Source organism: Musa acuminata, chromosome BXJ3-9, assembly GCF_036884655.1.
Source record: "Musa acuminata AAA Group cultivar baxijiao chromosome BXJ3-9, Cavendish_Baxijiao_AAA, whole genome shotgun sequence".
NCBI classification, from domain to species: Eukaryota; Viridiplantae; Streptophyta; class Magnoliopsida; order Zingiberales; family Musaceae; genus Musa; species Musa acuminata.
In genome coordinates this window covers 36,439,373-36,467,173 of record NC_088357.1, presented here as the reverse complement: position 1 = coordinate 36,467,173, position 27,801 = coordinate 36,439,373, and the positions used below count along the sequence as shown (strand labels likewise).

The 27,801-nt window shown below is 34.4% G+C and overlaps 1 protein-coding gene across 1 annotated transcript; it reads left to right on the top strand.

Annotated features, from left to right (window-relative positions):
- The first annotated feature begins 16,893 nt into the window (after positions 1-16,893).
- On the top strand, positions 16,894-19,240 carry LOC103998358 (tricetin 3',4',5'-O-trimethyltransferase-like). Its single transcript, XM_065166139.1, has 4 exons — positions 16,894-17,411; positions 17,509-17,819; positions 17,943-18,007; positions 18,822-19,240. The coding sequence occupies exons 1-4, from the start codon at positions 16,987-16,989 to the stop codon at positions 19,116-19,118; spliced, it is 1,098 nt and encodes a 365-aa protein (XP_065022211.1). The 5' UTR covers positions 16,894-16,986; the 3' UTR covers positions 19,119-19,240.
- Positions 19,241-27,801: the final 8,561 nt, after the last annotated feature.

The window sequence follows — 27,801 nt, the reverse complement described above, 5'->3', positions numbered from 1 at the left end:
AATTTACGTAAGAACTTGCTTAGAAGGATCTATAATTTTTTTTGAGAAGTAAAATCTATACTAAATTTCTTTTCATTCTGATGATAAGCATATGATTATCAAGAATACCCTTTAGCTTAAACACATCCCAACCAAAATATATGTTCCCAAGTAAACTCTTCTTCATGCTAAAAGAGAGCTCATGGTGCTCACATACTAAAAACGGATGAATTGGTTTCATTCTTAGGTACGAGGAGGAAGTTTCCTTAATTGTGGATATACATCCTTTGACTTGTGAAGCTCTTGCTTTTTAATTACCAATAATTGAAGCAGATGGGTATGACAAACGTCCGAATTGAAGTAGATCCACATTCACTGATGCTGGGGGATATTGTAAACCTTTATTTTCCATATATACCATAGCTAATTTTTAACATAATTTGAGACATCCAACTGCTGCTGTCTCTATGTTTTATTTACAATCATTCTCAACAAGACGATCCATCCCATGCCAGGCGTTGTCAGTCAAATTTCTTGTGTCATGACAACTGGTCCGCCGAACATTTTGATATCATATCCTCTATATGCTAATGCAATATTTTGTAATAGTTTAAGTAATACGTCTTTCCTTTGTTTTTTTTAAGGACTTCTTTTTTATTTTTGTCAGACACTGTCATCAACGTGAAACATGGGCAGTATATATATATTAATATGTATACATATATCTTTCATAATTCATACTTGCATGTTCTAGAATAAATTATAAGATACATACAAAATTCAAAAACTTATAGATATTTTAAGACTTAATAATTTTATTTTATATACCTTAAATATTGATCTGCTAGTACTATACCTAATTCCAAATCTTATCTAATAAATGAAGGTATTAACTAGTATAATTGCTAAAGTTCTTAATAGTTTATTATAAGGTTTTGGTTTCTAATCCTACCTTTATTTTTTATTGAAAAGTAAGACAAGACAAGATATTTTATCTTTCACTCAAAATTCTTTATAACTTCAAAACATTAAATGCTTTATGACCCAACATATCAAGATTTATATAATCACCAAAAGATACATTACAATAATTATACTCAAAATGAATTATTCTATTTCAAGAAATCCTTTAAAGAACCAATAGCAAATTTGGTTTGTGCTTCTATAGACATTTAATTTATTTCTTCTCTTGATACGATGAACGTCTCTCTTGATACAACGAAATTTTTTTTTGATGAAATTAACCTCTTTATGACACTTTAATAAGTTTAAATCTAATATTCTCTCCCCTTAAACTTATTATATCCAACATATCAAGTTTCTTTCGAAGTTGTCGAAATATTTCAAATCTGAAATGTTTTGTAAGTATTGCTAGTCAAAGGTACCCTACAAGCCAATCATATGAGTGATGACATGCATGACATAACATGTAATCTTTTTGCTTATTATTATTATTATTATATTTTCTCATTTTATATTGCTTAATGCATAAATATATTATGATGTCTACAGATTTGTGCAATGAGAATCGGATCGTGATGAGATCATAAAAATAAGACCGATTCACCTCTAAACATAAATTCTAAATAATCCTAGTTATAGGTTATTCGAGATGGACATCGAGATAACCGGACAAACTAGTATACTGTATACTCATCTATATAAACCTAAATGCATCGACAATATCTTAAAGATGATTCATGGGTTATCATAATACAAGAAGAGTTAAACCAATTTGAGAGAAATGAGGTATGAATCTCATTCTAAGGCCAAATGATCATTTAGTTATTGGTACTAAATGGATCTTTAGAAACAAGCAAGATGAATTTATTAGGAAAGGGGTTGGCAATAAGAAAGGGGGGGGGTGAATTAGTGCAGTAGTAAAATCATGTCGGTTACGAAAATTTCTTCATATATTGAAAACTGATTTTGGAAACTTAACTTGAAAGCGTGTTTATAAAAGTATTGAAGGCAGTTTGCAGTTAATGTAAATTGCAAGAAGGAAATGCAAACTATATTTTATAGTAGTTCGGTCATCGTGACCTACATCCACTCCGCTGATTCTTCTTCCATCAAGTTCATCGGCATCTACTATCGGTCTTCCTTTAATAGGCGTAGGCCAACCACCTTTTACAACTCGATTCTCCTTTTACCAGGTTTAGGAGATAACCCTTACACCCCCACTCACTCCTCTCTCAAACTTTTCTAACACTTAAAACTTTTGAGAGGAGTTCACACAAGATTGCAACATCGTTTCTTTCTATTTTTAGTTCTCAAGCCATGTGTATGTTAACCAAAGATGAGAGGGGTATTTATAGGCTTTAGGTTGATTCGAACTTGGAGCATAAAAACATTTCATCCTAGGTTTCCTAGGTCCGGGCAGTACCACTGCCAGTGTTAGTCTGACATTGATACTACATTGGGTGGTATCACTGCTTGGGAGGCTATGCTAGGTGGTACCACCACCAAGACTGGTAGTATCATCGCCTAGCACCCTATCGTGACATAATCTCGAAGACTATGCCACGATGGTGTCATCTCTCGGAACACCATTTGGGCCTCTTATTGGGCTTAACACAGTCTTTACATGAGCCCAACTGGCCCCTAATTGGGTTGGACCAAATCCAAACCCAATTATGTGCTAACTATGTTTCCTAAGATATATTCTAAGCTAAACAAGTCTGTAAGTCTAGTTTCTTCCAGCGAGTTTCCGACGAACTCTTGGCAATGGTCCAGTGGACTCTCGGTAAGCTCCTGGATTTCATGATGATATTCTTAGCGAGTTCCAATGAGTTTTTTTGGCAAGCTCCTAGACTTCTCGGCTGGTTCCTGTAGAACTTCCGACGAACGTCTGGACTTCCGACAAACTCTCGAACTCCCAACAAAATCGCGTCCTTGACTTCGGGACTTCAATTTGCTTTATTCCTTGCTATCATAGTAAATCCTACACATGTAAAAACATACTTTGATCTAGATAATTAATACTAAGCATGAATCATGTTGTCCGGTATGTCATTGGTCTCTCGATGCTTCGTCTGATTCTTCGGCGCATCATCCTCTCTTGTGGCCTATTGCCCAATCGACCAGTTGACTCTACAACTCCAATATCCTTAGCACAATATCCACTCTTTTTTGCCCGATGCCTGAATCCATGGCCCGAAGCCTTCTGTTGATACGTCGACTGATTTTTCGGCTCGACCTCCAATCTTTTGATATGTTTTTTCTTCGAGCACAACATAATTCTTCCTACTTTAATTGTCTCATCCTGATTGAGGCATCCTATATCACTTAAAACACAGATTAAATCATAAATACTTAATAATTGGTTTCATCATCAAAATCCGAGATTCAACATTCTCCCCATTTTTTATGATGCCAACCAATTTGATGACGGAGTTAACCTTAACTCCTGGAGTTTAAACAAACTCCTCCCATCATTATGGCATATTGATAGAACCTTGAATTCCAGTCGAATTCAAGTCATTGCAAATTTCAACATGAATATTTGCAACACATCATCATGCATAACATGATCATACTGCTCCCCCTTTGTCATCAACAAAAATGAAAAGTGCAACATTCAATGTGTTTTGAAATATAAGTTCAAATCTTTGCATAATAAACATTAAGTTTTATTATCATGTAAGCTAGCAAAAATTTTACAGCATTTTAAAATATGTAAATTAGTAATTTTGAGATGTTAAAGAAAGCAACTCTTGCTTTTTGAAATATACAAGTTGCAAGCTAGCAAATTTTTGCTTCCTTCGCAATGTTTGAGCTTGCAATTTTGCTTCCAATGCAAAGTGCAAGTTAGCATGTTTTGCATCTTGAGCTAGTAATATTTCTCTCCCTTTGTCTTTGTCAAAAAAGAAGGGAAGAATACAATTTTGTATTTCTTTTTCCCTTTACAATAATTTTCAAATCATGACAAAGGATAAATAACAAAGATGAAAAATCAAGTTAGGAATGTCAAAACAATTTTTCATCAAGAATATTTCATCATTGCATGCATCATTATCATAAGTTGAAGTATAGCATGCATAATACCAAATCATCAAGTATATTTCTAAAATATAAAATGTATGATTCCATATCATCATTATTAATTACATCAATATTCTAATCATTATTTCAATCATAATAAATGAAAGATCAAGTCTAAAATTCAAGAGATCAAGATTATAATCCAAAAAATGTATAAAAAGAATTTATGTATTTGGAAGATCTAACATGTCTAAGTTTCTCATTTAAGCTAGTAATTTTCTTTCTCCCCTTTTTTATTGTAAACAAGGAAGAAGTAGAGTGGAAGAATATAATTTTTACATCAATACTCTACTTATAATATAAGGTTTACAACCACAAATACAAAGGAATTTACACATCATGTCATGAAAGATAATAATATCAAATCATGAATGCCACAAGACATTATTTATTTTATGAAATCTCTTCTTTTTTAAAAATAACAAAAAGGAACATAAGATATCAAATGATACAATATCTTGATTCATGCATAAGAAATTTCAAGTTATAAATATCAAAAAATCAAGATAAAGCTCATTCAAATTTAAATCGTCAACTCAAAATCATTTTCAAGAGATTCACAAAAGTGATACAAATAGATTCATTAATATCCTTTTAAAAAAAATCAATAAAATAGAGAAATTTTTCAAGGAGAAAGGTTTCCTCTTTTTAGTTTGTTTTATACACCCATGTTTTTATCTTTTTTACCAAACAAAAATATGCATCATATTTAAAACCGAAAAAGCCACTATCATTATGGTAAAAATCGATAATCCATATATCGCAAGGATCATCATGCATAATTTCGAAATATAGATTTATTAAGTATGATCTCAAATTACATTATTTTATCAAGCATGATTTCATAAAGCATTTTTAATCAAAATAATTTTGTTTATCATATACATGTAATTTTCATGATTATTTTCAAAATTACTAGATAAGCATGATTCCTAAATTTTTTATGTTTTTATTTATTAAATATGTAATTTTCAAGAAAAATAATTATTCTAAACAAAATTAAAAGTAACTCATGAAAAGCATTATGTAATTTTGAAATAAACTAAGGGCATTTTGATTACCTCATCGTCGAAAGCTTTTAAGGCGTAGTTTGCCACCTCGCCTTTGTTGATTTTCTCCTCGTCTTTGTTGGAAAAATCTTTGGGGGCGACATCACATGCACAGCGAAAGAATAAGAAAATAAAATCCCCGATTCCCAAAGAGATATTCGTCATCGTTCGAAGATTGGTACGCAAAATCCACGAAACTAAAAAATTACGTATTAAATAGATTGTGTTACCTAGGGACATCGTATGTCCTTGTTTCCTTGTAGATCCTTAGGAGAGGGTGAAGGAGGTTAAGCGTCCTCTTCTCTAATGGTGATCCACACTATAGGGCTACGACGACACTCCTCAAAAACTCCAGGCCTGCTCTGAGGTGGATAAGGGAAGGAGAATAGGAGAGGCAAGCAAAGGCTCTAGCCTATGTGGCTCTGAATACCTCCTATTTATAGAGGTCCCCTATCAAACTCTAATGGATCCTCCCCTAGTGGGTATTAGATCTGCATCTAATAACCCAAGCCTTTTAGATTAGTGGATCTCTATCCAATAATCTCTTATGGGCTCTTATTGGATCTTGTCCATGGGATCCAATCATTCAAGGGCTTATTGGATATCCAATAAGACAAGGACTCCGTCAGATATCTCATATCCGAACCTCTACTCATCGCAATGTGTACCATATGTGTGTGACCCTCTAGGCCCAATATCGAGCTGGCTATGAGTCATACCTGTCAGAACTGCTTCTAACTCAGTGAATTATTATCTCTGTAATAATTCACTTGACTCATCGACTACGGACGTACTAGGCTACTACGCCGTAGTCCCTAGACGATATAGGGGAATCCAATCCATTGGGCCTATCTGTCCTTATTTACTATATTCCTATAGTCCCTTATCCATCTAATATCCTATAGACCGTATATCGAGAATGGTGCTATCAGACCCATATAGTTTCTACTCGAGTCTTGCTCTAATCGAATTCTCCCGGAGAACTCTTTCTCTCTCAACCCGAATGACCTTGGCCAGGGATTTATCTGAGCAAGAACACATGAGATATTCCTCTTATGACGTCGAGAGTGGATGATCCTCTATCGATACTCAATAGCCCTCGTAAGGTCGACTACCACTCCCAATGACCAACTGTACTAGATTTGGGATAGCCAAACCTATAAGTCTTATATCAAAGAGTGGAGCACTCAAACAGGACATCCTTGGTGTCTTAAGTCTAAGGACCAGATATACCCCTAGGATTACGGTATCGCTATTTGACAATAAGGCATCATCAACCATCCAGCATTCCGTAAGCGGATCAATCAGTGAACTCATTCTCCAATGAGCATATGTACTATATCTCTAGTGTACCTACACGAGCAGCATTGAGACCAGTTGCATCCTGTTAGGATCGGAGCGGCACTAAGAGGGGGGGGGTGAATTAGTGCAGCGGATTAAAACTTCGGTTTTAGAAAATCTTTCGTACGATAAGAACGGAACTTGAAAAGCTTAATGTTGAAAGCATATTCTTAAATATGCGCAGCAAGGGTAATAAGGAACTAAAGCATGTAAGAAGGTTTGCAATAATGTAAATAGCAATAAAGAAATGCAAACCAAGGATCACGCCGATTTTAGAGTGGTTCGGTCAAATGACCTACTCCACTTGCGAGGCCCCTCTTCGATGAGGCTCCCACCTTCCACTAGCAAATCTCTTGAAATGGAAGGGTAAATACCCCTCTTACAACTCTTTACAAGCGGTTCACTCTCTTACAGATTTTCGAGAAGGGATGAGGTGAACACTAGCAAATTGAAAAGAAGACAAGCTAACACTTTTCTAAGACCTTTCTCTCAAACACTTGCTGCTTAAAAAGTTGTCCTCTCTGCTGTGATTTGAGGGGTATTTATAGGCCTCAAGAGGATTCAAATTTGGGCTCCAAAATTTGAATTTTCTTTGGGTTCCCAATGCTGGCGGTGCCACCGCCCAGCCAAGCGGTGCCACCGCCCAGCGCTCGGGTGCTGGGAGGTGCAACCACCCAGCCCAGGAGGTGTCACCGCCCAGCTCTCGGGTGCTGGGCGGTGCCACCGCCTAGCCAGGCGGTGCCACCGCCTACAGTGTTTTCAGCCCGTCTACAGTGTTTTCAGCCCACTAGTTGGGCTTCAAACTTAGCCCAAGCCAAGTCTGGTTTTGGGCCCAGTTGGCCCCTAACCAGGATATAGGATTATCTCTTAATCCTAATCCTAATTACAAGTTAACTACATGACAAAAACGTCTCCTAAGCAAGTTTTTCAACCACGAACGTCGAGTCTTGTTCCGACGAGCTTTCCGACGAACTTCTTCCGACGGGCTCCTAGTAAGCTCCCTAACTTGTGATGACTTTAATGAGTAGCCGAGCCTTCTCGGTGATCTCCGTGAACCTTCGACGATCTCTTCGGCGAACTTCCGAAAATTCCGACAGGTTCCCGATTTCTTTTCGGTTGGTTCCGGCAACATCTCCGACGATTCTTCGGATTCTTAAACGTCCATCGAACTTGACTCCGGTATCCTTGCTTTGTGTTTTCTGGCTTATCGTAGTTAATCCTGCACACTTAACTCAATAATATGGATTAGATCAAATAACCCATCAATTGACTTTATCATCAAAATCTGAGATTCAACAATCTCCCCCTTTTTGATGATGATAATCAATTGATGACGGAGTTAAACATAACTCCCCCTATCTATATGCCATATTATGAGAAGATCAAAACACTTGAATTTCATCCATTGAATTCAAGTATAAACCGATAAGTTCTAACTGTAGAACTTATCGTTATTCTCATAATGTAAATGCGAAACTTTGATGAAAATCTTTTTCAAGTCGAAAGATAAGAGACAAATTTTACTATGACAGGAGATAAAGATTTTCAACATGAATTTCATGATAATATATGTTGGACATGCTTTCAATATGATCAATCGATCTTGCGATATTCTCAAGGATTTTGCAAGGCATATTCTTAAAGATTTTGAAAAGTTTTTGCAATTCATATTTAGTCATGCTATTAAGAATGATATAAGTCATCACTTTTCTCCCTCTTTGTCATCAACAAAAAGGGAAATGAGACTTGAAGCACATTTTTTGTCATACAAAATTCAGCATGCGTCCATATTATCTAATCTCTTCTTTCTATAAATAACAGAAATTGTAGATGTACAAGAGAGAGATTAGTGAAAAAAATATTCACGTAGTAACTCCGATAAGTCAAGATCATAATTTGAATACAAACCCATTCAAAATTAATTCGTCAACTTGAAACTCATAATCAAGCCATTAATTTCGAGATTCATAAAATCATTAGAGAAAGAATACAGCATTAAGATTAATCGTACAAATTTGCCAAAAATACTTATCCAGAATTCAGCTTAAAAAAGAAAAATCAGCATTCATCCGAAAGCATGTATCCAGAATTTTTAAAAAGACATTTTTCGAAAAATATATTCAAACGAGCTTATTTTTAGGGACAATTTAACATACCTAGTTCCCTTCTAATAAATTCAAATTGGTCCTCATTTAAGGCTTTTGTAAAGATATCTGCCAATTGATGCTTTGTGTCAATGAATTCTAGAACAACATCATTGTTAAGGACATGATCGCGTATGAAATGATGCCTAACGTCGATGTGCTTAGTTCTAGAGTGCTGAATTGGATTTTTAGTAAGACATATGGCACTAGTATTATCACATTTTATAGGAATATTCTTAAAGTGAATTCCATAGTCTTCTAATGTATTTTTCATCCAAACAACTTGTGCACAGCATGCACTTGCAGCAATGTATTCGGCTTCCGTCGTAGATAGTGCAACTGAACTTTGTTTCTTGGAAGTCCAAGAAACAAGTGCATGTCCTAAAAATTGGCATGTTCTGGATGTACTTTTTCTATCTATCCTGCATCCGCCAAAATCGGCATCGGCATAAGCTAATAAATCAAAATTTTTAGATTTTGGATACCACAATCCTAAATTTGGAGTTCCTTTAAGATACCTAAATATTCTTTTAACACTTTTAAGATGAGATAATTTAGGATTAGATTGAAACCTAGCGCAAAGTCCTACACTAAACATAATATCCGGTCTAGTCGCGGTGAGGTAGAGTAGGTTACCTATCATTCCCCTATATGTTTTTTGATCGAAATGTTCACTATTTTCATCCATATCTAACTTAGTTGCAGTACTCATAGGGGTGTTTATTGCTTTTGAATTATCCATGTTAAATCGTTTTAACAATTCTAATGTGTATTTATATTGGTTAAGAAATATACCATCCTTAAGTTGTTTGATTTGTAATCCTAAAAAGAAGGTTAATTCACCCATTAAACTCATTTCAAATTCATGACTCATAGATTTGGCAAATGATTCACATAGTGATTCATCCGAAGAGCCAAAAATGATATCGTCAACATAAATTTGCACAATAAGAAAATTCTTTTCAAAATGTTTAATAAACAATGTAGTATCAACCTTGCCTTTGGTAAAATTATTTAAAATAAGAAAGGAACTAAGCCTTTCATACCAAGCTCTAGGGGCTTGTTTCAAGCCATAGAGAGCCTTAGTCAATTTGAATACATGATTAGGAAGAAGAGAATTTTCAAATCCGGGAGGTTGTTCGACATATACTTCTTCGGAAATAAAACCATTCAAGAAGGCACTTTTGACATCCATTTGAAATAGTTTAAAATTATAACTACTAGCATAGGCAAGGAGCATCCTTATGGCTTCTAATCAAGCCACGGGAGCGAAGGTTTCTTCGTAATCGATACCTTCTTCTTGGTTGAAACCTTTGGCCACTAATCTAGCCTTGTTTCTAACCACGATACCATTTTCGTCTTGCTTGTTTCTAAAGACCCATTTAGTACCAATGACTAAATGGTCACTAGGTCTAGGAACAAGCTCCCATACCTTATTCCTCTCAAATTGATTCAATTCCTCTTGCATTGCAATAACCCAAAAATTATCTTTTATGGCCTCGTCAATGCACTTAGGTTCGATTTGAGAAAGGAAGGCAGCATTAGCACAAAAATTCTTGAAAGAGGAACGAGTTTGAACCCCTTTAGATGTATCCCCTATAATTAGCTCCTTTGGATGAGCATCTATATACTTCCATTCCTTAGGTAAGGAAATTTCGGAAGAAGGTGCATCCAAGTTGCTATTTTGAGGAGGGGGTTCATTTAAATTCAAATTATCAAAACCAAGATCATCATCAAAATCATTTTTCTTTAAATTTGAAACTTCATTAAAAACTACATGAATAGACTCTTCAATTACTAAAGTTCTTTTATTAAAAACCCGAAAAGCTTTAGAAACGGAAGAGTAACAAAGAAAGATGCCTTCATCGGATTTAGCATCAAATTTTCCTAAGGCATCCCTTTCATTTAAAATAAAGCATTTACAACCGAAAACTTTAAAATAGGAGATATTTGGTTTTTTGTTATTCCATAATTCATAGGGAGTTTTTGATAAGGATGGTCTTATTAGGACTCTATTCATGATGTAGCAAGCTGTATTTACGGCTTCGGCCCAAAAGTACTTAGGTAAACTATGTTCATTCAACATAGTTCTTGCCATTTCTTGTAGGTTTCTATTTTTTCTTTCAACTACTCCATTTTGTTGGGGATTTCTCGGAGTGGAGAAGTTGTGATTGTATCCATTAACTTCACAAAAATTTTGAAAGTCATGGTTTTGAAATTCGCCACCATGATCACTCCGAATTGATGAAATCATGAAACCTTTTTCGTTTTGAGTGAGTTTACAAAATTTAGAGAAACACTTGAAACAATCACTTTTGTGAGTTAAGAAATAGGTCCAAGTGTATCTAGAGTAGTCATCCACAATCACAAAAGCATATTTGCTTCCACCTAGACTTGTTGTATCAATTGGTCCAAATAAGTCCAAATGGATCAATTGTAATGGTCTAGTGGTGCTAATTTGATTTTTTGGTTTGAAGCTTGTTTTTATTTGTTTCCCTAGTTGACATGCATCGCATACCTTATCCTTAATAAACTTCAAATTCGGAATCCCTCGGACTAATTCTTGAGATGAGATTTTAGATATTGTTTTCATGCTTGCATGGCCTAATCTCCTATGCCAAAGCCAAGCATCATCATTTACGGCGGAGAAACACATTTCATTTCTTAGTTCATCAAGATTGATGGTATAGACATTATTTTGTTTTAAAGCAATCATAGTCATGTTATGATTTGGTTTTTCAATAATACACATATTTGATTCAAATCTAACGATATAACCTTTATCGCATAATTGACTAATGCTCAATAGATTATGTTTCAATCCATCAACTAGTAACACATCATCAATGGAAAAACTTGATTTGTTACCTATGGTTCCCTTGCCAATGATTTTGCCTTTGTTGTTGTCTCCGAAGGTGACATAGGCTTCGTCCATGCTAGTGAGCTTGGAGAATTGGGATGGATCTCCGGTCATATGCCTTGAGCATCCACTATCAAGATACCATCTCTTGCTCCTAGCATGTGATGGTGTATGTTTCTACAAGAAGGAATTATTTTTAGGTACCCATTTACTTTTGGGTGCCTCAAAAACTAATCTAACTTGTTTATCATGTTGCATAGACTTGATCATGGTTCCTTTAGGAACCCAAATCAATTTGTTTGGACTAATTTTCTTGAATGGACATTGGTAAGTTATATGTCCATATTTATAACAAAAGTTGCAATTGCTTTGGTGTTGAACATGTAAGATAGGACCTTTAATAAAGGTGGTTGGATTTTGGTGAGTACTTCTCACAAATCCGATTCCACTCCTTTTAGGAACGTGACCCTTATTTGTAAGGATCATATTTAAGGACTTGCTACCGACCTCGAATTTCTTCAAGGTATCTTTAAGTACCAAGTTCTCATTTTGGAGAGTTTCTAGATCATGGCATTTAGCACATGGAGCTATACTATCATGATATTCAGTTTTTAATTTATCAAAATCACAAGTAAGGCTATCATGCTCCTTTTTTAGCATTTTGTACTTTCTACTAATTGTCTTACATTCATCAAATAACTCATGGAAGGCATTTAATAATTCATGATAAGGTAAATCTGCATTAATTAAATCCGTTACCTCTTCTTCGAAAGCCATTAGGGCGTAGTGAGCAACTTGCTCGGTGTTGGACTCCTCTTCTTCGGACGTGCTTGAATCATCCCATGTTGCCTTGAGCGCCTTCTTCTTTGATGCTTTCTTTTTGGCTTGTGGACAATCGTTCTTATAGTGTCCCGGTTTCTTGCACTCATAGCAAATTACTTGGTCATTCTTGTGTTCGAATTTATTTTTTGTATTATTTTTAAATTTGTTTTTTCTTAAATATTTTTTAAATTTTTGAGTCAAAAGTGCAATGTCATTGTCACTATCATCATCACTTGATGTTCCTTTCAAGTGGTCTTCTTGTGATGTGAGTGCCATATCCTTCCTGTTCTTTGGAAGGGGGTTCTCAAGCTCGTCATGAGCTTGACATATCATTTCGTAGGTCATTAGAGACCCAATGAGTTCTTCAAGAGGGAATGTTTTAAGGTCTTTGGCCTCTTGAATGGCCGTAACTTTTGGATCCCAACTTTTAGGGAGGGATCTTAAGATTTTAGTTACTAGTTCAAAGTTAGTAAAATCTTTACCAAGAGCTTTGAGTCCATTGATGACATCCGTAAACCGGGTGTACATGTCTCCGATGGACTCACTTGGTTTCATTCGGAAAAGTTCGTAAGAGTGCACAAGAATGTTGATTTTGGACTCTTTCACTCGGCTAGTGCCTTCATGAGTGACCTCAAGAGTTCTCCAAATATCAAAAGCCGAATCACAAATTGAAACACGATTAAATTCATTTTTGTCTAGTGCACAAAACAAGGCATTTATAGCCTTTGCATTTAAAGAAAAAACCTTCTTCTTCGATTCATTCCATTCGCTCATCGGAAGAGAAGATATTTGAAATCCATTTTCAACAATAGTCCAAAGCTCTAAATCCATAGAAATGAGGAAGATCCTCATCCGAGTCTTCCAATACGTGTAATCCGACCAATTAAACATAGGTGGACGTGTGATAGAGTGTCCCTCATGCATGCCGGAGTAAGCCATCTCTCTTGGGTATTAAACCAAATATGAGAGTGAGCCTTGCTCTGATACCAATTGTTAGGATCGGAGCGGCACTAAGAGGGGGGGGGTGAATTAGTGCAGCGGATTAAAACTTCGGTTTTAGAAAATCTTTCGTACAATAAGAACGGAACTTGAAAAGCTTAATCTTGAAAGCGTATTCTTAAATATGCGTAGCAAGGGTAATAAGGAACTAAAGCATGTAAGAAGGTTTGCAATAATGTAAATAGCAATAAAGAAATGCAAACCAAGGATCACGTCGATTTTAGAGTGGTTCGGTCAAATGACCTACTCCACTTGCGAGGCCCCTCTTCGATGAGGCTCCCACCTTCCACTAGCAAATCTCTTGAAATGGAAGGGTAAATACCCCTCTTACAACTCTTTACAAGCGGTTCACTCTCTTACAGATTTTCGAGAAGGGATGAGGTGAACACTAGCAAATTGAAAAGAAGACAAGCTAACACTTTTCTAAGACCTTTCTCTCAAACACTTGCTACTTAAAAAGTTGTCCTCTCTGCTGTGATTTGAGGGGTATTTATAGGCCTCAAGAGGATTCAAATTTGGGCTCCAAAATTTGAATTTTCTTTGGGTTCCCGGCGGTGCCACCGCCCAGCGCTCGGGTGCTGGGAGGTGCAACCGCCCAGCCCAGGAGGTGTCACCGCCCAGCTCTCGGGTGCTGGGCGGTGCCACCGCCCAGCCAGGCGGTGCCACCGCCTACAGTGTTTTCAGCCCGTCTACAGTGTTTTCAGCCCACTAGTTGGGCTTCAAACTTAGCCCAAGCCAAGTCTGGTTTTGGGCCCAGTTGGCCCCTAACCAGGATATAGGATTATCTCTTAATCCTAATCCTAATTACAAGTTAACTACATGACAAAAACATCTCCTAAGCAAGTTTTTCAACCGCGAACGTCGAGTCTTGTTCCGACGAGCTTTCCGACGAACTTCTTCCGACGGGCTCCTAGTAAGCTCCCGAACTTGTGATGACTTTAATGAGTAGCCGAGCCTTCTCGGTGATCTCCGTGAACCTCCGACAATCTCTTCGGTGAACTTCCGAAAATTCCGACAGGTTCCCGATTTCTTTTCGGTTGGTTCCGGCAGCATCTCCGACGATTCTTCGGACTCTTAAACGTCCATCGAACTTGACTCCGGTATCCTTGCTTTGTGTTTTCTGGCTTATCGTAGTTAATCCTGCACACTTAACTCAATAATATGGATTAGATCAAATAACCCATCAATTGATTTTATCATCAAAATCCGAGATTCAACACATCCATCATATGGATGGGTATACAGCACACCAGTCTATCCGGTTATCACGATGTCCCTCTCGAGTAACCTATGACTGGGATTATTTAGAATATTACAAATTATATTCATAATCCCCTAATTAATTTGACCTAATTATATTCATAATCAACTCAATTACAATCTAAACTACTTCGATCTAGACAATTTATTACAAATCATGAATCACATATTTGTCCAGCATATCATTGGTTGATCCGGTGTTTCATCTGACCCTTCGGCTCATCGTCCTCTCCTTTAACGTATTATCTAATCGGCATGTTGACCTCCTACAACATCCGATATTCTTGGCACAATATCCAATCATTCTAGTCCGATGCCTGAACTCGTGGAACGAAACCTTTTACCAGCACGTCGACCAATCTTCTAATATTGTCCATTACGGCCCAATAACTGATTTTTTCTACTTTAATCAATTTGTCTCTCCTTGATCGAAGCTAGTCCTACGTCACTTAAATACACATTAGATCATAACTTTATCAATTTATTTTATCATCAAAATCCAAGTTTCAATAGATATATCATAATTTAGTGAAAATAAAAAAAAATGGAAAAAATAAGAAAGCTATAAATTGTTTAGATTTTGAATAAATCAAAAAATAAAAATACTATAAACTAGAAAAGGAGTGGTATATACCCATTTGGATCCAATTCAAAGCTTTAATTTATTATTATTATTAATTTATTAATTATATATATATATTTTTTATAATTTACTATATATATATACATATTATTTTTTAATAATATAAATTGATATATAAGTAATTATTTAATGGAATTATTTTTGATATTAAGATGATACATTTTTATTGATATGTTCCATATAAATTTAACTTTTAAAGGGCAAAATTAGTAAATAAATAATTTTAAAGCTTAAAAATAAAAAATAATGGCCATATAGACCTTTCAAATTTATTTTTAAGTATCTTAAAAATTTTAAAATTATATATTTTCTTTTTAAAAAATATGTAAATAGTATTATTATATTACTCTTGAGTTTATAGTTAGAAAAATAGTATTAAATTTATATTTATTTTCAAAATAATTTATTATATTATATATTATTATTTGTAATAATATAAATTGAAATATAAGTAAATTATTTAATATAATTTATTTTAAAATAATTGAAGTTTTAGATTGGTTGAACTAGTTCAACTGTATAGGTCGGTTCATTAAAAATGTAGTATAGAAGATGGCAGCTTTTAACGGGAGAGATAAGATAGCAACTTTTAAGGAGAAAAGACAAAAGTTATTGGAAAAGTTTTGGAAAGTTGAGGCTCTCTTGAATGTTAAACATAGTGTTTGTGCTGACCAAGAGAACTTTTCATAATATAAAGATTTTTAATTTAAATTCGAGTATTTTATACATTCTTTAATATAATATTTTTTTTTTCTAAAAAATCAGAATTTCTATCGAGTATAGTTAACATCGTTTTACAAATTTTAGGTTAGATAAGAAAATCCCAACCGAAAATAAGCACCCAAAGGAATCTTACAACTACAATTGATGTTATTCAACATTCAAACTTACAGTTTGTGCTGACCAAGCAAACTTACCTTAAAGATTTCTAATAGTATTTTTAAAATAATTTATTTTAAAATAATTGAAGTTTTAGATTGGTTGAACTAGTTCAATTGTATAGGTTGGTTCATTAAAAATGTAGTATAGAAGATGCAGCTTTTAACGGGAGAGATCAGATAGCAACTTTTAAGGAGAAAAGAGAAAAGATAAGACAGCAACTTTTAAGGAGAAAAGACAAAAGTTTTGGAAAGTTGAGGCTCTCTTGAATGCGAAAGATAGTGTTTCTGCTGACCAAGCAAACTTACCAGAACATAAAGATTTTTAATTCAAATTCGAGTATTTTATACATCCTTTAATATAATATTTTTATTTTTTAGAAAATCAAAATTTCTATCAAGTACAGTTGGTATCGTTTTACAAATTTTATGGTAGATAAGAGAATCCCAATCGAAAATGGAATCTTACAACTACAATTAATGTTATTCAACTTTCAAACATAGAGTTTGTGCTGACCAAGTAAACTTGCCAGAACATAAAAATTTTTAATTCAAATTTGAGCATTTTATTCATCCTTTAATATAATACTTTTTATTTTTCTAGAAAATCAGAATTCCTATCAAGTATAGTTGGTATCGTTTTACAAATTTTAGGGTAGATAAAAGAATCTCAATCGAAAATCAGTACCCAAAGAAATCTTACAGCTACAATTGATGTTATTCAACATTCAAACATAGTGTTTGTACTGGCCAAGCAAACTTGCCTGAACGTAAAGATTTCTAATAGTATAGCTATTCTTTATTAAAAAAGTCAACATAAATTAAACATGTGGTGCAGCGTGTTGAACGTGAGAAAAACCAAAATTACCGGGTATATAAGTGCTAGCAGCCCTATAGATTTCCTTCAGAAGGCCTCTCCCTCTATTCCACAGTTCAAATCCTCCTTCCTCTCTTGCTACTGCAACTCATGGCAAGCATGGGATCCATCAGGGATGTGATGCAGCCGACGCTCGATGAGGACGAGGAGGCATGCACGTACGCCCTGCATCTGGCGATCGGCTCCGTCCTCCCCATGGCCCTCAAGGCCGCCATCGAGCTCGAGCTACTGGAGATCATCGTCAGTGCCGGCCCCGGCGCCATGCTCGGCCCAGCCGACATCGCGGCCAAGCTGCCAACCGCAAACCCGCAGGCTGCAGTCATGGTGGACAGGATCCTCCGACTGCTCGCCGCCTACAGCGTTGTCAGCTGCACCGTCGAGGCCGGCGACGACGGCCGCCCCTCGCATAAGTACGGCGCCGCGCGCGTCTGCAAGTACTTGACCAAGAACGAGGACGGCGTGTCCCTGGAATCCATGAGTTTGATGAACCAAGACAAGGTCCTCATGGAAAGCTGGTAATCAGGAGAGAGCGTTAACGGAAAGCAATTAACTCTTCTCGTTTCTTGTCGTACTATTTAATCTGCTTGGGTTTCTCGTCGACAACGGTGGCAGGTATTACTTGAAGGATGCGGTGTTGGAAGGCGGCATCCCCTTCAACAAGGCCACCGGGATGGCGCCGTTCGAATACCACGGAAGCGACCCGCGGTTCAACTGGCTGTTCAACGACAGCATGAGGGGTCACTCCACCATCCTCATGAAGAAGCTACTCCAAGTTTACCGCGGCTTTGACAGCATCAAGGTGCTCGTCGACGTTGGTGGCGGCATCGGCGCCACACTCCACATGATCACCTCCAGGCACTCCCACGTCAAGGGCGTCAACTTCGACCTTCCTCATGTCATCTGTGAGGCACCACGCTACCCAGGTAGGTCCAACATGTAATGATTCAACGTAAGCACTTCTACCGTACCCAGTCCTACGTATTTATAAAGAAGGATTCTTGTGTAGTATTTGGCTTGCATTCATTCTTGGGATGTATTGGCTGCAGGAGTGGAGTATGTTAGTGGAGATATGTTTATAGGAATCCCAAGTGGAGATGCCATTTTCTTGAAGGTAATTAGAGATCTTGTCTAAGATCCAATTTCTACCTGGATCAGTTGGATGATCGGAATGACATCATGAGACACATCACACAAATAAAGTAGGATAATCAAGAACATGTGACTTATGTTATATGATTACAATTTTAAAATGATTGAGATTGCATTTAGAAATATATTTATATTTTTAATATGTAATTGAATAAAAAAATTTGAGTGATTATATAGTTATAGATTGCTTTGAGTGTTTGATAAATAATAGATGAAGACTGTATTTTAAATGTACATTGATTTAAGTATTATTTGATAAATTATATTTCAAAAGTCCATTGAATATTTATGATAAATTTATCATTATAATATTTTTAATATTTTTATTTTATATTTAAACTAATAAGTAAATAAATAAATTTTTTAAATATATAATAAATAAAAAATATAATCATATAATAAATATAAAATATTTTTAAAAATAAGTAGATAAAATTTTATCTTTTGGAAAATATAAATTATATTAGTTTCTAACTAAATCACAAATGCTGAAATGCTACTGAAATAGCATTTGCATTTGAGCATTTCAAATGCGACTTGAAAAAAATATAGTAAATACTGATTCAATACCAATTCATGTTTGAAATGTACATTAAAGATTTAAGATTTAAACACTTCAAATAACATCCAGACTAGATACGATTTAAACAAAATTTATTAAATACCGATTCACGCATTAGTACATTGGAATCAATAAACAATTGACTATTGCCTTTCCGTTATAGTGTTTTTTGGACTTACCTTTATTAATATTGACAAAGAAATTAAACATTCAGTGGATTCTTCATGATTGGAGTGATGAGCATTGTGTGAAGATATTGAAGAATTGTTGGAAGGCACTGCCCGAGAAAGGAAAGGTGATTGTGTTGGAAAGTGTTCTACCAACAATCCAGGAGTCGACTCCTCAAGCCAAATGTGCTTATGAAACAGATGTTATCATGTTGGCTCACAGCGATGGAGGCAGGGAGAGGACCCAAAAGGAGTTCCAGGACCTGGCAAGGGATGCTAGCTTCTCAGGATTCAACATCACTTATCTCTTCGCCGCTACTTGGGTCATGGAATTCACCAAATAGATTACTGGAAGCTATATATATATATATATATATATATAGACACGCACAATGCTCAATCTCATTTTATATTCACAATGTTATCTTACTTGTTTTGCTTTATAAGACTCCTTGGTTGTCAGCTTGTATCCAAAATAAAGTTTTACAACAGCTAATGGATCCTGATTCTGTTGTCAAACATAGCATCCCGAAGTTTTGTTTCCGCTTCACAAGACATCCCATGCACTATGTTGGCAGAGGTCAAATGTAGTAACATATGGCTGGAAACAAACACCAGTCACGTAATAGATCAAGTCACCGATTTGCATGTTTATAATGAAACCGTAGACTCGGGTAATTAACTGCTGCATGAAAGTGAGTTGATCCTGACGCAGCCATCTCCATCTTCGCTGTAGGCCATTGTTGACCCCTCACTGGAACCAAAAGGTCGCCAGTGACCTCTCTGTGCTTCTGGATCATGCATACAAACAGTACATATCGTTTTCTCAAGTGTAGTGGATATATATATATATATATATATATATATATATATATATATATATATATATATATATATATATATATATATATATGATATAATATCCAAGCCAAAAAACATTACCATTGTCTCAGCGTGGAGCAACCATTTTATTATCATTTTTTATTTATTAATTACTTTAATTTTAATTATTAAAAATTTTAATTCTTGTGAAGATTGTTAGATTTAAATTTATAAAAAAATTAAAGTTAAAATTTTAAAAATATTTTTAAATATTTTAAAAATGAAAGGATGTGTAGGGACTGTATATATCCTTCTATATAGAAATATATATCCTTCTATGATAACCTTACGTTTTTGGACTCTATAAATAGAGTCTTAAAACAATTTTTTCTCTTTAATTTAATTTAGACTAAAACATTTTTTTTTCTCTTTATGATAATCAATTCAATTTAGATTAATACATATTTTTCTCTTTCATAATTTTTTTAGTATATTTATTTTGATTTTATATAATTGCTCGGCTCACTAAAAGAGATTAGTTAAGTGATCATGTTCACAAGGGGGATAATACTAATTGAATCTTGAAGTGAGAATCTCGATCAATCCTACACATAGAGATGAGATTTTACATTAAGATAGCTATTACAAACCTTTGGATTCTTTCTAAATTTTATTCTTCTATTTTATTATTTTAATATTTTATTAATTTTTAATCAAAATTTGAATATCTTATCTTTTTATCTCAATAGTTTAAGATAAAATCTCGATGGATTTTTATTAGGATGCTAATAAAGAGTGAATATGATTAAGACTGATTTATGTCAATATTTGTTATTTTTTAAACTGAACGTTCCACTAGTGTGTAATTTCATCATATAATAGTTGTAATTTTATCAGTTCATCGGAATACATTTCCACTAATGGATTAGTAAGTTTCACTTTCTATTTTTGATTAGATATTTGATGACTGACATGTCAAATGTGTGTTATTTATGGGCCGATATCGCTGTACAGTTTTCCATTTATTCAAAAGGAAAGTTATTTATATCGATGTACAGTGTTTCATTTATTGAAAAGGAAAGTTATATACTATGTTTTGTTAGCCGATTTGTGTTAGAAATCCGTAATCACCCTTTTGGTTTTTAGAATTTTCGGTGTGTCCTTTACTTCCACAGCATTCAGACGTTTCCTCTTGTGCATGAACAAATGCCGTGCTTCCTATGCTGGTTCTACCCGTTTTGTACGTGCAATATGGCAATGTTTTGTTGGGCGGAAAATGCTTTTTAAAACATTTCTTCTAGCTACATCATTATATCATTACTAATTCATCTTGACCAACGATGATTCAGCATGTACATGTCACGTTGTTGTTGTTGTTGTTGTCATTTTAAGAAATATCAACTAAAACATCATATACATGTCGCTTTACCGTTTCAGGTTCTTAAAACTTCAAATAGCTCCTCATCACTTGTGACTGTGTTGTTTAGATCTGTCGCACTAATCTTGGCTTTCTGTTACTGTGAAATTTAATTTCTGCTCGTCGAACCTTTGTTTTTTTGCTAAGCGCATGCCTGCACGCAAACAAAAAAATGTACTTAAGTACTAAAATATGTTGACAACACTATATGTTCCTTTGTGAATTTTATATAGTGTGAATGGAAGGTTGTATTTCTGTCCATGTTGCTCGTTTTCTTTGTGTTTCTTTCCAAGAATTGTTGCTGATTAGTTTTTAGGATCACATGATTCATAGAGCATCCATGATCTATAAATTATGATCAAGTACAATGATTGCTATACATTATGTTTGATTTAATAGACAAATTTTGCAGCATGGTTTCTACAAAATTATCTCTAGAATTTAAAGTATATATATATAAATATTATTGTTTTTTGAATTTTTGATTAATTAGGCTTTGATTTATTCAATTGAATCATCGAATCTCTAATGTCTTTTAATGTTGTGAAAAATCTACCAAATATTGGTATTAATTCTTCTCTCATATCATTGTGAAGAATTGTTACTTGGCTTGGTATGATGTGATACTAGGATTTATAATTATTTATTATTTTACAACATGATGTGGTATAGTGTCAAAATTATATGATATTCTTTCTCAACTTTAAAATTTATTGTTAAGAATATGCAGAGCGAACTATTTGGATGGATTTTTAAGTCATGAATAATAATATCATGATTAAACTTATGAGAAAGAAAAAGACTTGGGTAATACTTAAAAAGAGAACTATAATATTTAATAAACTTGAGAATGGATGCTCCATCAACCAAGCCGAGCTTTTGTATAACCCAAGAGACCTTAAGAATATAATAAAAAATTCAAATCCCATAATTTTAGGAAACGAGTGGTACTATCATCATAAATTTTGATGTCGTAATTCTAGACTTCTATAATATTACTATCATAAAATTTAAATCATGGATGATACTATCATCGTCATAGGTGGTACCATCGTCAAAAAGACTAACAAAATACAAATAGTACTTATTAGTTAACTTAAGTGGTACTATCACTTGGACATGATGGTACCATCATCCATTTATCCTTTCAATGAGCCTAATTTGATCTAGTTTTAAGCCTAATAATTTTCTTGACTAATTAGTATTATTTCGGCCCAATACCAACTCAAATTGACCCAAAATGACATCGATCGAGATTTTGACAAATCAATCATACATCTGATAAATTTATAAAGCTTTCGGCATATTGTATGCTCTTTTGACATATCGTCAGATTATCTAACTCAAATTGACAAAAAAAATGACAACAATCGAGGTTTTAATAAATCAACAACATAACCGACATATTTATGAAGCTTTCGACATATTCTATGCTCTTTCGACATGTTGTCTAGTCTTGTAGCATGTTGTATGCTCTTTCGATATGTCATTCGATCTTTTAGCACTTCGTTTGAACATCTGACATGTTAACTTTTCTACTAGCATGTCAAAGGTTTTTTATAACATCCCATTTTCTAGCGTAATATCTAATCTTTTTGGCACGATGCCTAAAACTATAGTACAAATTCTGATCTCAAGCATATTAACCAATTCTCTAGTTCAAACATCCAATTTTTAATATGATAATTGCTTTGCATAATGTCCGACTCTCCTACTCAATAGTTGGACCTTTGGTGGTCAAATTATATGATCGAAGTATTCTCGTACATCACTTATCTCAAAAGAATATTAATCCAATAAACTCATCAATTGGTTTCATTATCAAAATTCAGGATTCAACAATCATCACATAGCCTAAAAACATAACTTTATTTGTTATGAAATATATTTTTTGAGATTGATGTACAATTGGTTGTCACGAAGAACCCTAAATATATTTTTAAGTGCTCTAAATGATATAATTTATCATGGCTATATACTAAGATATCATCAAAGTAAAAAATAATATACTTTTCTAGGAATCATTTCAAGACTTGTAATCAACTTTATAAAAATACAAGGGGCATAGGAAAGCCCAAATGACATAACAAGTCATTAATACACCCCTCTTTAATTTTAAAAATCATCTTTCATTCATCACTTAGTATAATATAAATTTGATGATAACTATAATGAAAGTCAATTTTAGAAAGAATTTTAGCAACCACAAGCATATCAAACATGTCATCAAGACGTGGGATTGAAAATCTATATTTAATTATTTTTTTGTTTACAACCATAGTATCAATACACATTCTTAATGGTTTATCTTTTTTTTTATTATTAAAAGAGTTGATACTGCACACGGACTAAGTAATTCCTTAATTAGTCTTTTGATCAGTAAACTCTCTATTTGTTTTTGTAATATAGCATATTCTTTTCGTAACATATAATAACGAGGAAGGTCAAAAATTATAGCACCCAGAATAAAATCAATATAATGTTGGATATCACAAAAAAAGGATAAGTCAGTTGGAAGGTCATCGCTAGCCAAACCTTCAAACTACTCTAGCATATTTTTTACTTCTTTTGAAATCTCATGGGTACAGTTTTATCTATCTTGTTTAGCCATCGATCCATATTCTCTTCTTTGTAGGGCTATTTAAACTCTTTGTAATTTATCAAACTAACTAAATTTTCATATTGTACAAATTATCATAGAGAAACTTTACTCCATTTTTAGCTAGAGAAAAGCATTTTGATCAAATTATCATAGTCTACTAAGAAGTAAATGACATGCATCCATAGGAAGTATAATAAAATGAAGTTCATCTTTATACCTCCCAATAGAGAATTTGATGTTGCACCTTTAAGACATCAAGATCTCTCTACCCTTCTTATACTATGAAACCTTATATAGCTTTGGATGATGTCACAATGAAAGCTTTAGTTTATCTACCATAAGCTTTGAAGTCATATTCTATATACTACTTAAATAAATCATTAGAAGACTTTTTTTTTCAACGAGACAAGCAATATGTTCTAAAAATATTATTTCTAGACTACTAATCATCTTCTTGGGTTATCATGATATAATGGAAAATAAGATTTTTCATCCTCAAAGTTGAACTCATAGTTTTCTTCTCATTGGTACCTTCAGGTTCCTCGTAGATAAGATCATTATCCTCTCTATTTTACTCCTTTTCAAAAAGATTAACTTTAGCTTTCTTTACAGGACACTCAAAAGAATAGTCACTAGCTTCATCACATATGACATTTAGTACTCGAAGTAGAACCATCTTTTTCCTAATATTTATTTCCTCCTACCATAGGGGTTTGGATGCTCAAATGTTGTACCCTTATTTTATTGGGATGCTATTTTCTCCTTTGTGGTTTTAGAGTTTTTCTCTATTTGATCGATTACTTTTCTCTTCATCATTCAGCACCATTTGATAAGCCTCCTCAGGAGAGTGAATATAATGCATCAAAAGTTTACCGGAAGAATCAATTGCATTGTTACCATGTTTCACGTTTGCTTAGAGCAGGATTGTTGGAATTCTTTGGAGTAGATCAGTCATCATCTACTGTAAAGTTTCATATGATTAACATAGATCAGCCATTTCTACTTGTAAATTAACTTATTTAATATTTCTCCTTTGTTGAGGAGTCATTGATGAAGAATTAAAGATCCAAAATAAAATCATGATAACTTGACAAATGCCCAATAATTTGATAATAAATTTTACTAGAGAACTCAAAATCATGCACTAGTTTTTTTTTTAAAAAATTAGACAGAGAAAGCTTTAAATTCCTTATCAATAAAACTAATTTAATTTGTAAAGTTAGTAAAGGGCCCAATTCAAAGTAGTAAAGTGTAAGCTGCACTAATATCAACTTGATGTCATATATAATTTTGGTAAAAAATATGAAGGCTTTGACTAAGAAGAATATATGTTAGGATGCTACTAAACCAGGGGTGAACTTGACATTACCAATAACATATATCGTTCAATACGACCAAGCAATAAACTTGACAGGGAGGCTCAATTTAAGTAAGAACTTGCTAATGCATAAATATATTATGATGTCTATACATTTGTGCAATGAGAATCGGATCGTGATGAGATCGTGAAAATGAGACCGATTCACCTCTAAACATAAATTCTAAATAATCCTAGTTATAGGTTATTCGAGATGGACATCGAGATAACCGGACAAACTAGTATACTGTATACTCATCTATATAAACATAAATGCATCGACAAGATCTTAAAGATGATTCATGGGTTATCGTAATACAAGAAGAGTTGAACCAATTTGAGAGAAATGAGGTATGAAGCTCATTCCGAGGCCAAATGACCATTTAGTTATTGGTACTAAATGGATCTTTAGAAACAAGTAAGATGAATTTGTTAGGAAAGGGGTTGGCAATAAGAAGGGGGGGGGGGGGGTGTGAATTAGTGCAGCGGTAAAATCATGTCGGTTACGAAAATTTCTTCATACATTGAAAACTGATTTCGGAAACTTAACTTGAAAGCGTATTCATAAAAGTATTAAAGGATATTTGCAATTAATGTAAATTGTAAGAAAGAAATGCAAATCATATTTTATAGTGGTTCGGTCATAGTGACCTACAACCACTTCGCTGATTCTTTTTCCATCGAGTTCACCGGCATCCACTATCGGTCTTCTTTCAATAGGCGAAGACCAACCACCTTTTACAACTCGATTCTCATTTTATCAGGTTTAGGAGATAACCCTTACATCCCCACTCACTCCTCTCTCAAACTATTCTAACACTTAAAACTTTTGAGAGGAGTTCACACAAGATTGCAACAGCGTTTCTTTCTATTTTTACTTCTCAAGCCTTGTGTATGTTATTCAAGGATGAGAGGGGTATTTATAGGCTTTAGATTGATTCAAACTTGGAGCCTAAAAATATCTCATCCCGGGTTTCCTAGGTCCAGCCAGTACCACCGCCAGTGTTAGTCTGACATTGATACTACATTGGGTGATACCATTACCTGGGAGGTTGTGCTAGGTGGTACCACCACCCAGACGGGCAATATCATCGCCTAGCACCCTACTAGAGGTGGTACCATCGCCTAGACTGGCGATACCATTGCCTGACATTATCTCAAAGATTATGCCACGATTGTGTCATCTCTTGGGACACTATTTGGGCCTCTTATTGGGCTCAACACAGTCTTTACATGGGCTCAACTAGCCCCTAATTGCATTGGCCCAAATCCAAACCTAATTATGTGCTAACTATGTTTCCTAAGACATATTCTAAGCTAAACAAGTCTGTAAGTCTAGTTTCTTCCAGCGAGCTTCCGGCAATCTTCCAGCGAACTTCCGACGAACTCTCGACAATGTTCCAGCGGACTCTCAGCAAGCTCCTGGACTTCATTATGATATTCTTGGCAAGTTCCAATGAGCTTTTTTGGCAATCTTCTAGACTTCTCGGCTGGTTCCTGTAGAACTTCCGACGAACGTCTAGACTTCCGACAAACTCTCAAACTCCCAACAAAATCGCGTCCTTGACTCCGGGACATTAATTTGCTTTATGCCTTGCTATCATAGTTAATCATGCATATGTAAAAACATACTTTGATCTAGACAATTAATACTAAGCATGAATCATGTTGTCCGGCATGTCATTGGTCTCTCGATGCTTCATCCGATTCTTCGGTGCATCGTCCTCTCTTGCGGCCTATTGCCCAATCGGCCAGTTGACTCTACAACTCCAATATCCTTGGCACAATATCCACACTTCTTTGCTCGATGCCCGAATCCATGGCTCGAAGCCTTCTGTTGATACGTCGACTGATCTTCCGGCTTGATGTCTAATCTTCTGACTTATTTTTCTCCTAGCACAACATGATTCTTCCGACTTTAATTGTCTAATCCTGATTGAGGCATCCTGCATCACTCAAAACAAAGATTAAATCATAAATACTTATTAATTGGTTTCATCATCAAAATCCGAGATTCAACATTCTCCCCATTTTTTATGATGACAACCAATTTGATGACGGAGTTAACCTACTCCCGGAGTTTAAACAAACTCCCATCATCAATATGGCATATTAATAGAATCTTGAATTCTAGCCGAATTCAAGTCATTGTAAATTCCAACATGAATATTTGTAACACATCATCATGCATAACATGATTATACTTCTCCCCCTTTGTCATCAACAAAAATGAGAAGTGCAACTTTCAATGTGTTTTGAAATATAAGTTCAAATCGTTGCATAATAAACATTAAGTTTTATTATCATGTAAGCTAGCAAAAATTTTACAGCATTTTAAAACATGCAAATTAGCAATTTTGAGATGTTAAAGAAAGCAACTCTTGCTTCTTGAAATATACAAGTTGCAAGCTAGCAAATTTTTGCTTCCTTTGCAATGTTTGAGCTTGCAATTTTGCTTCCATTGCAAAGTGCAAGTTAGCATGTTTTGCATCTTGAGCTAGTAATATTTCTCCCCCTTTGTCTTTGTCAAAAAGAAGGGAAGAATATAATTTTGTATCTCTTTTTCCCTTTACAATAATTTTCAAATCATGACAAAGGATAAATAACAAAGATGAAAAATCAAGTTATGAATGTCAAAACAATTTTTCATCATGAATATTTCATCATTGCATGCATCATTATCATAAGTTGAAGTATAGCATGCATAATACCAAATCATCAAGTATATTTCCAAAATATAAAATGTATGATTCCATATCATCATTCATAATTACATCAATATTTAAATCATTATTTCAATCATAATAAATGAAATATCAAGTCTAAAAT

Bases quoted from the DNA above. Each gene is read 5' to 3' on its own strand.
- LOC103998358 (XM_065166139.1), top strand. From the start codon at position 16,987: ATGGCAAGCATGGGATCCATCAGGGATGTGATGCAGCCGACGCTCGAT. The intron at 17,820-17,942 runs GTAGGTCCAACA...TATTGGCTGCAG, and splicing joins TGAGGCACCACGCTACCCAG to GAGTGGAGTATGTTAGTGGA. The intron at 18,008-18,821 runs GTAATTAGAGAT...TTAAACATTCAG, and splicing joins GAGATGCCATTTTCTTGAAG to TGGATTCTTCATGATTGGAG.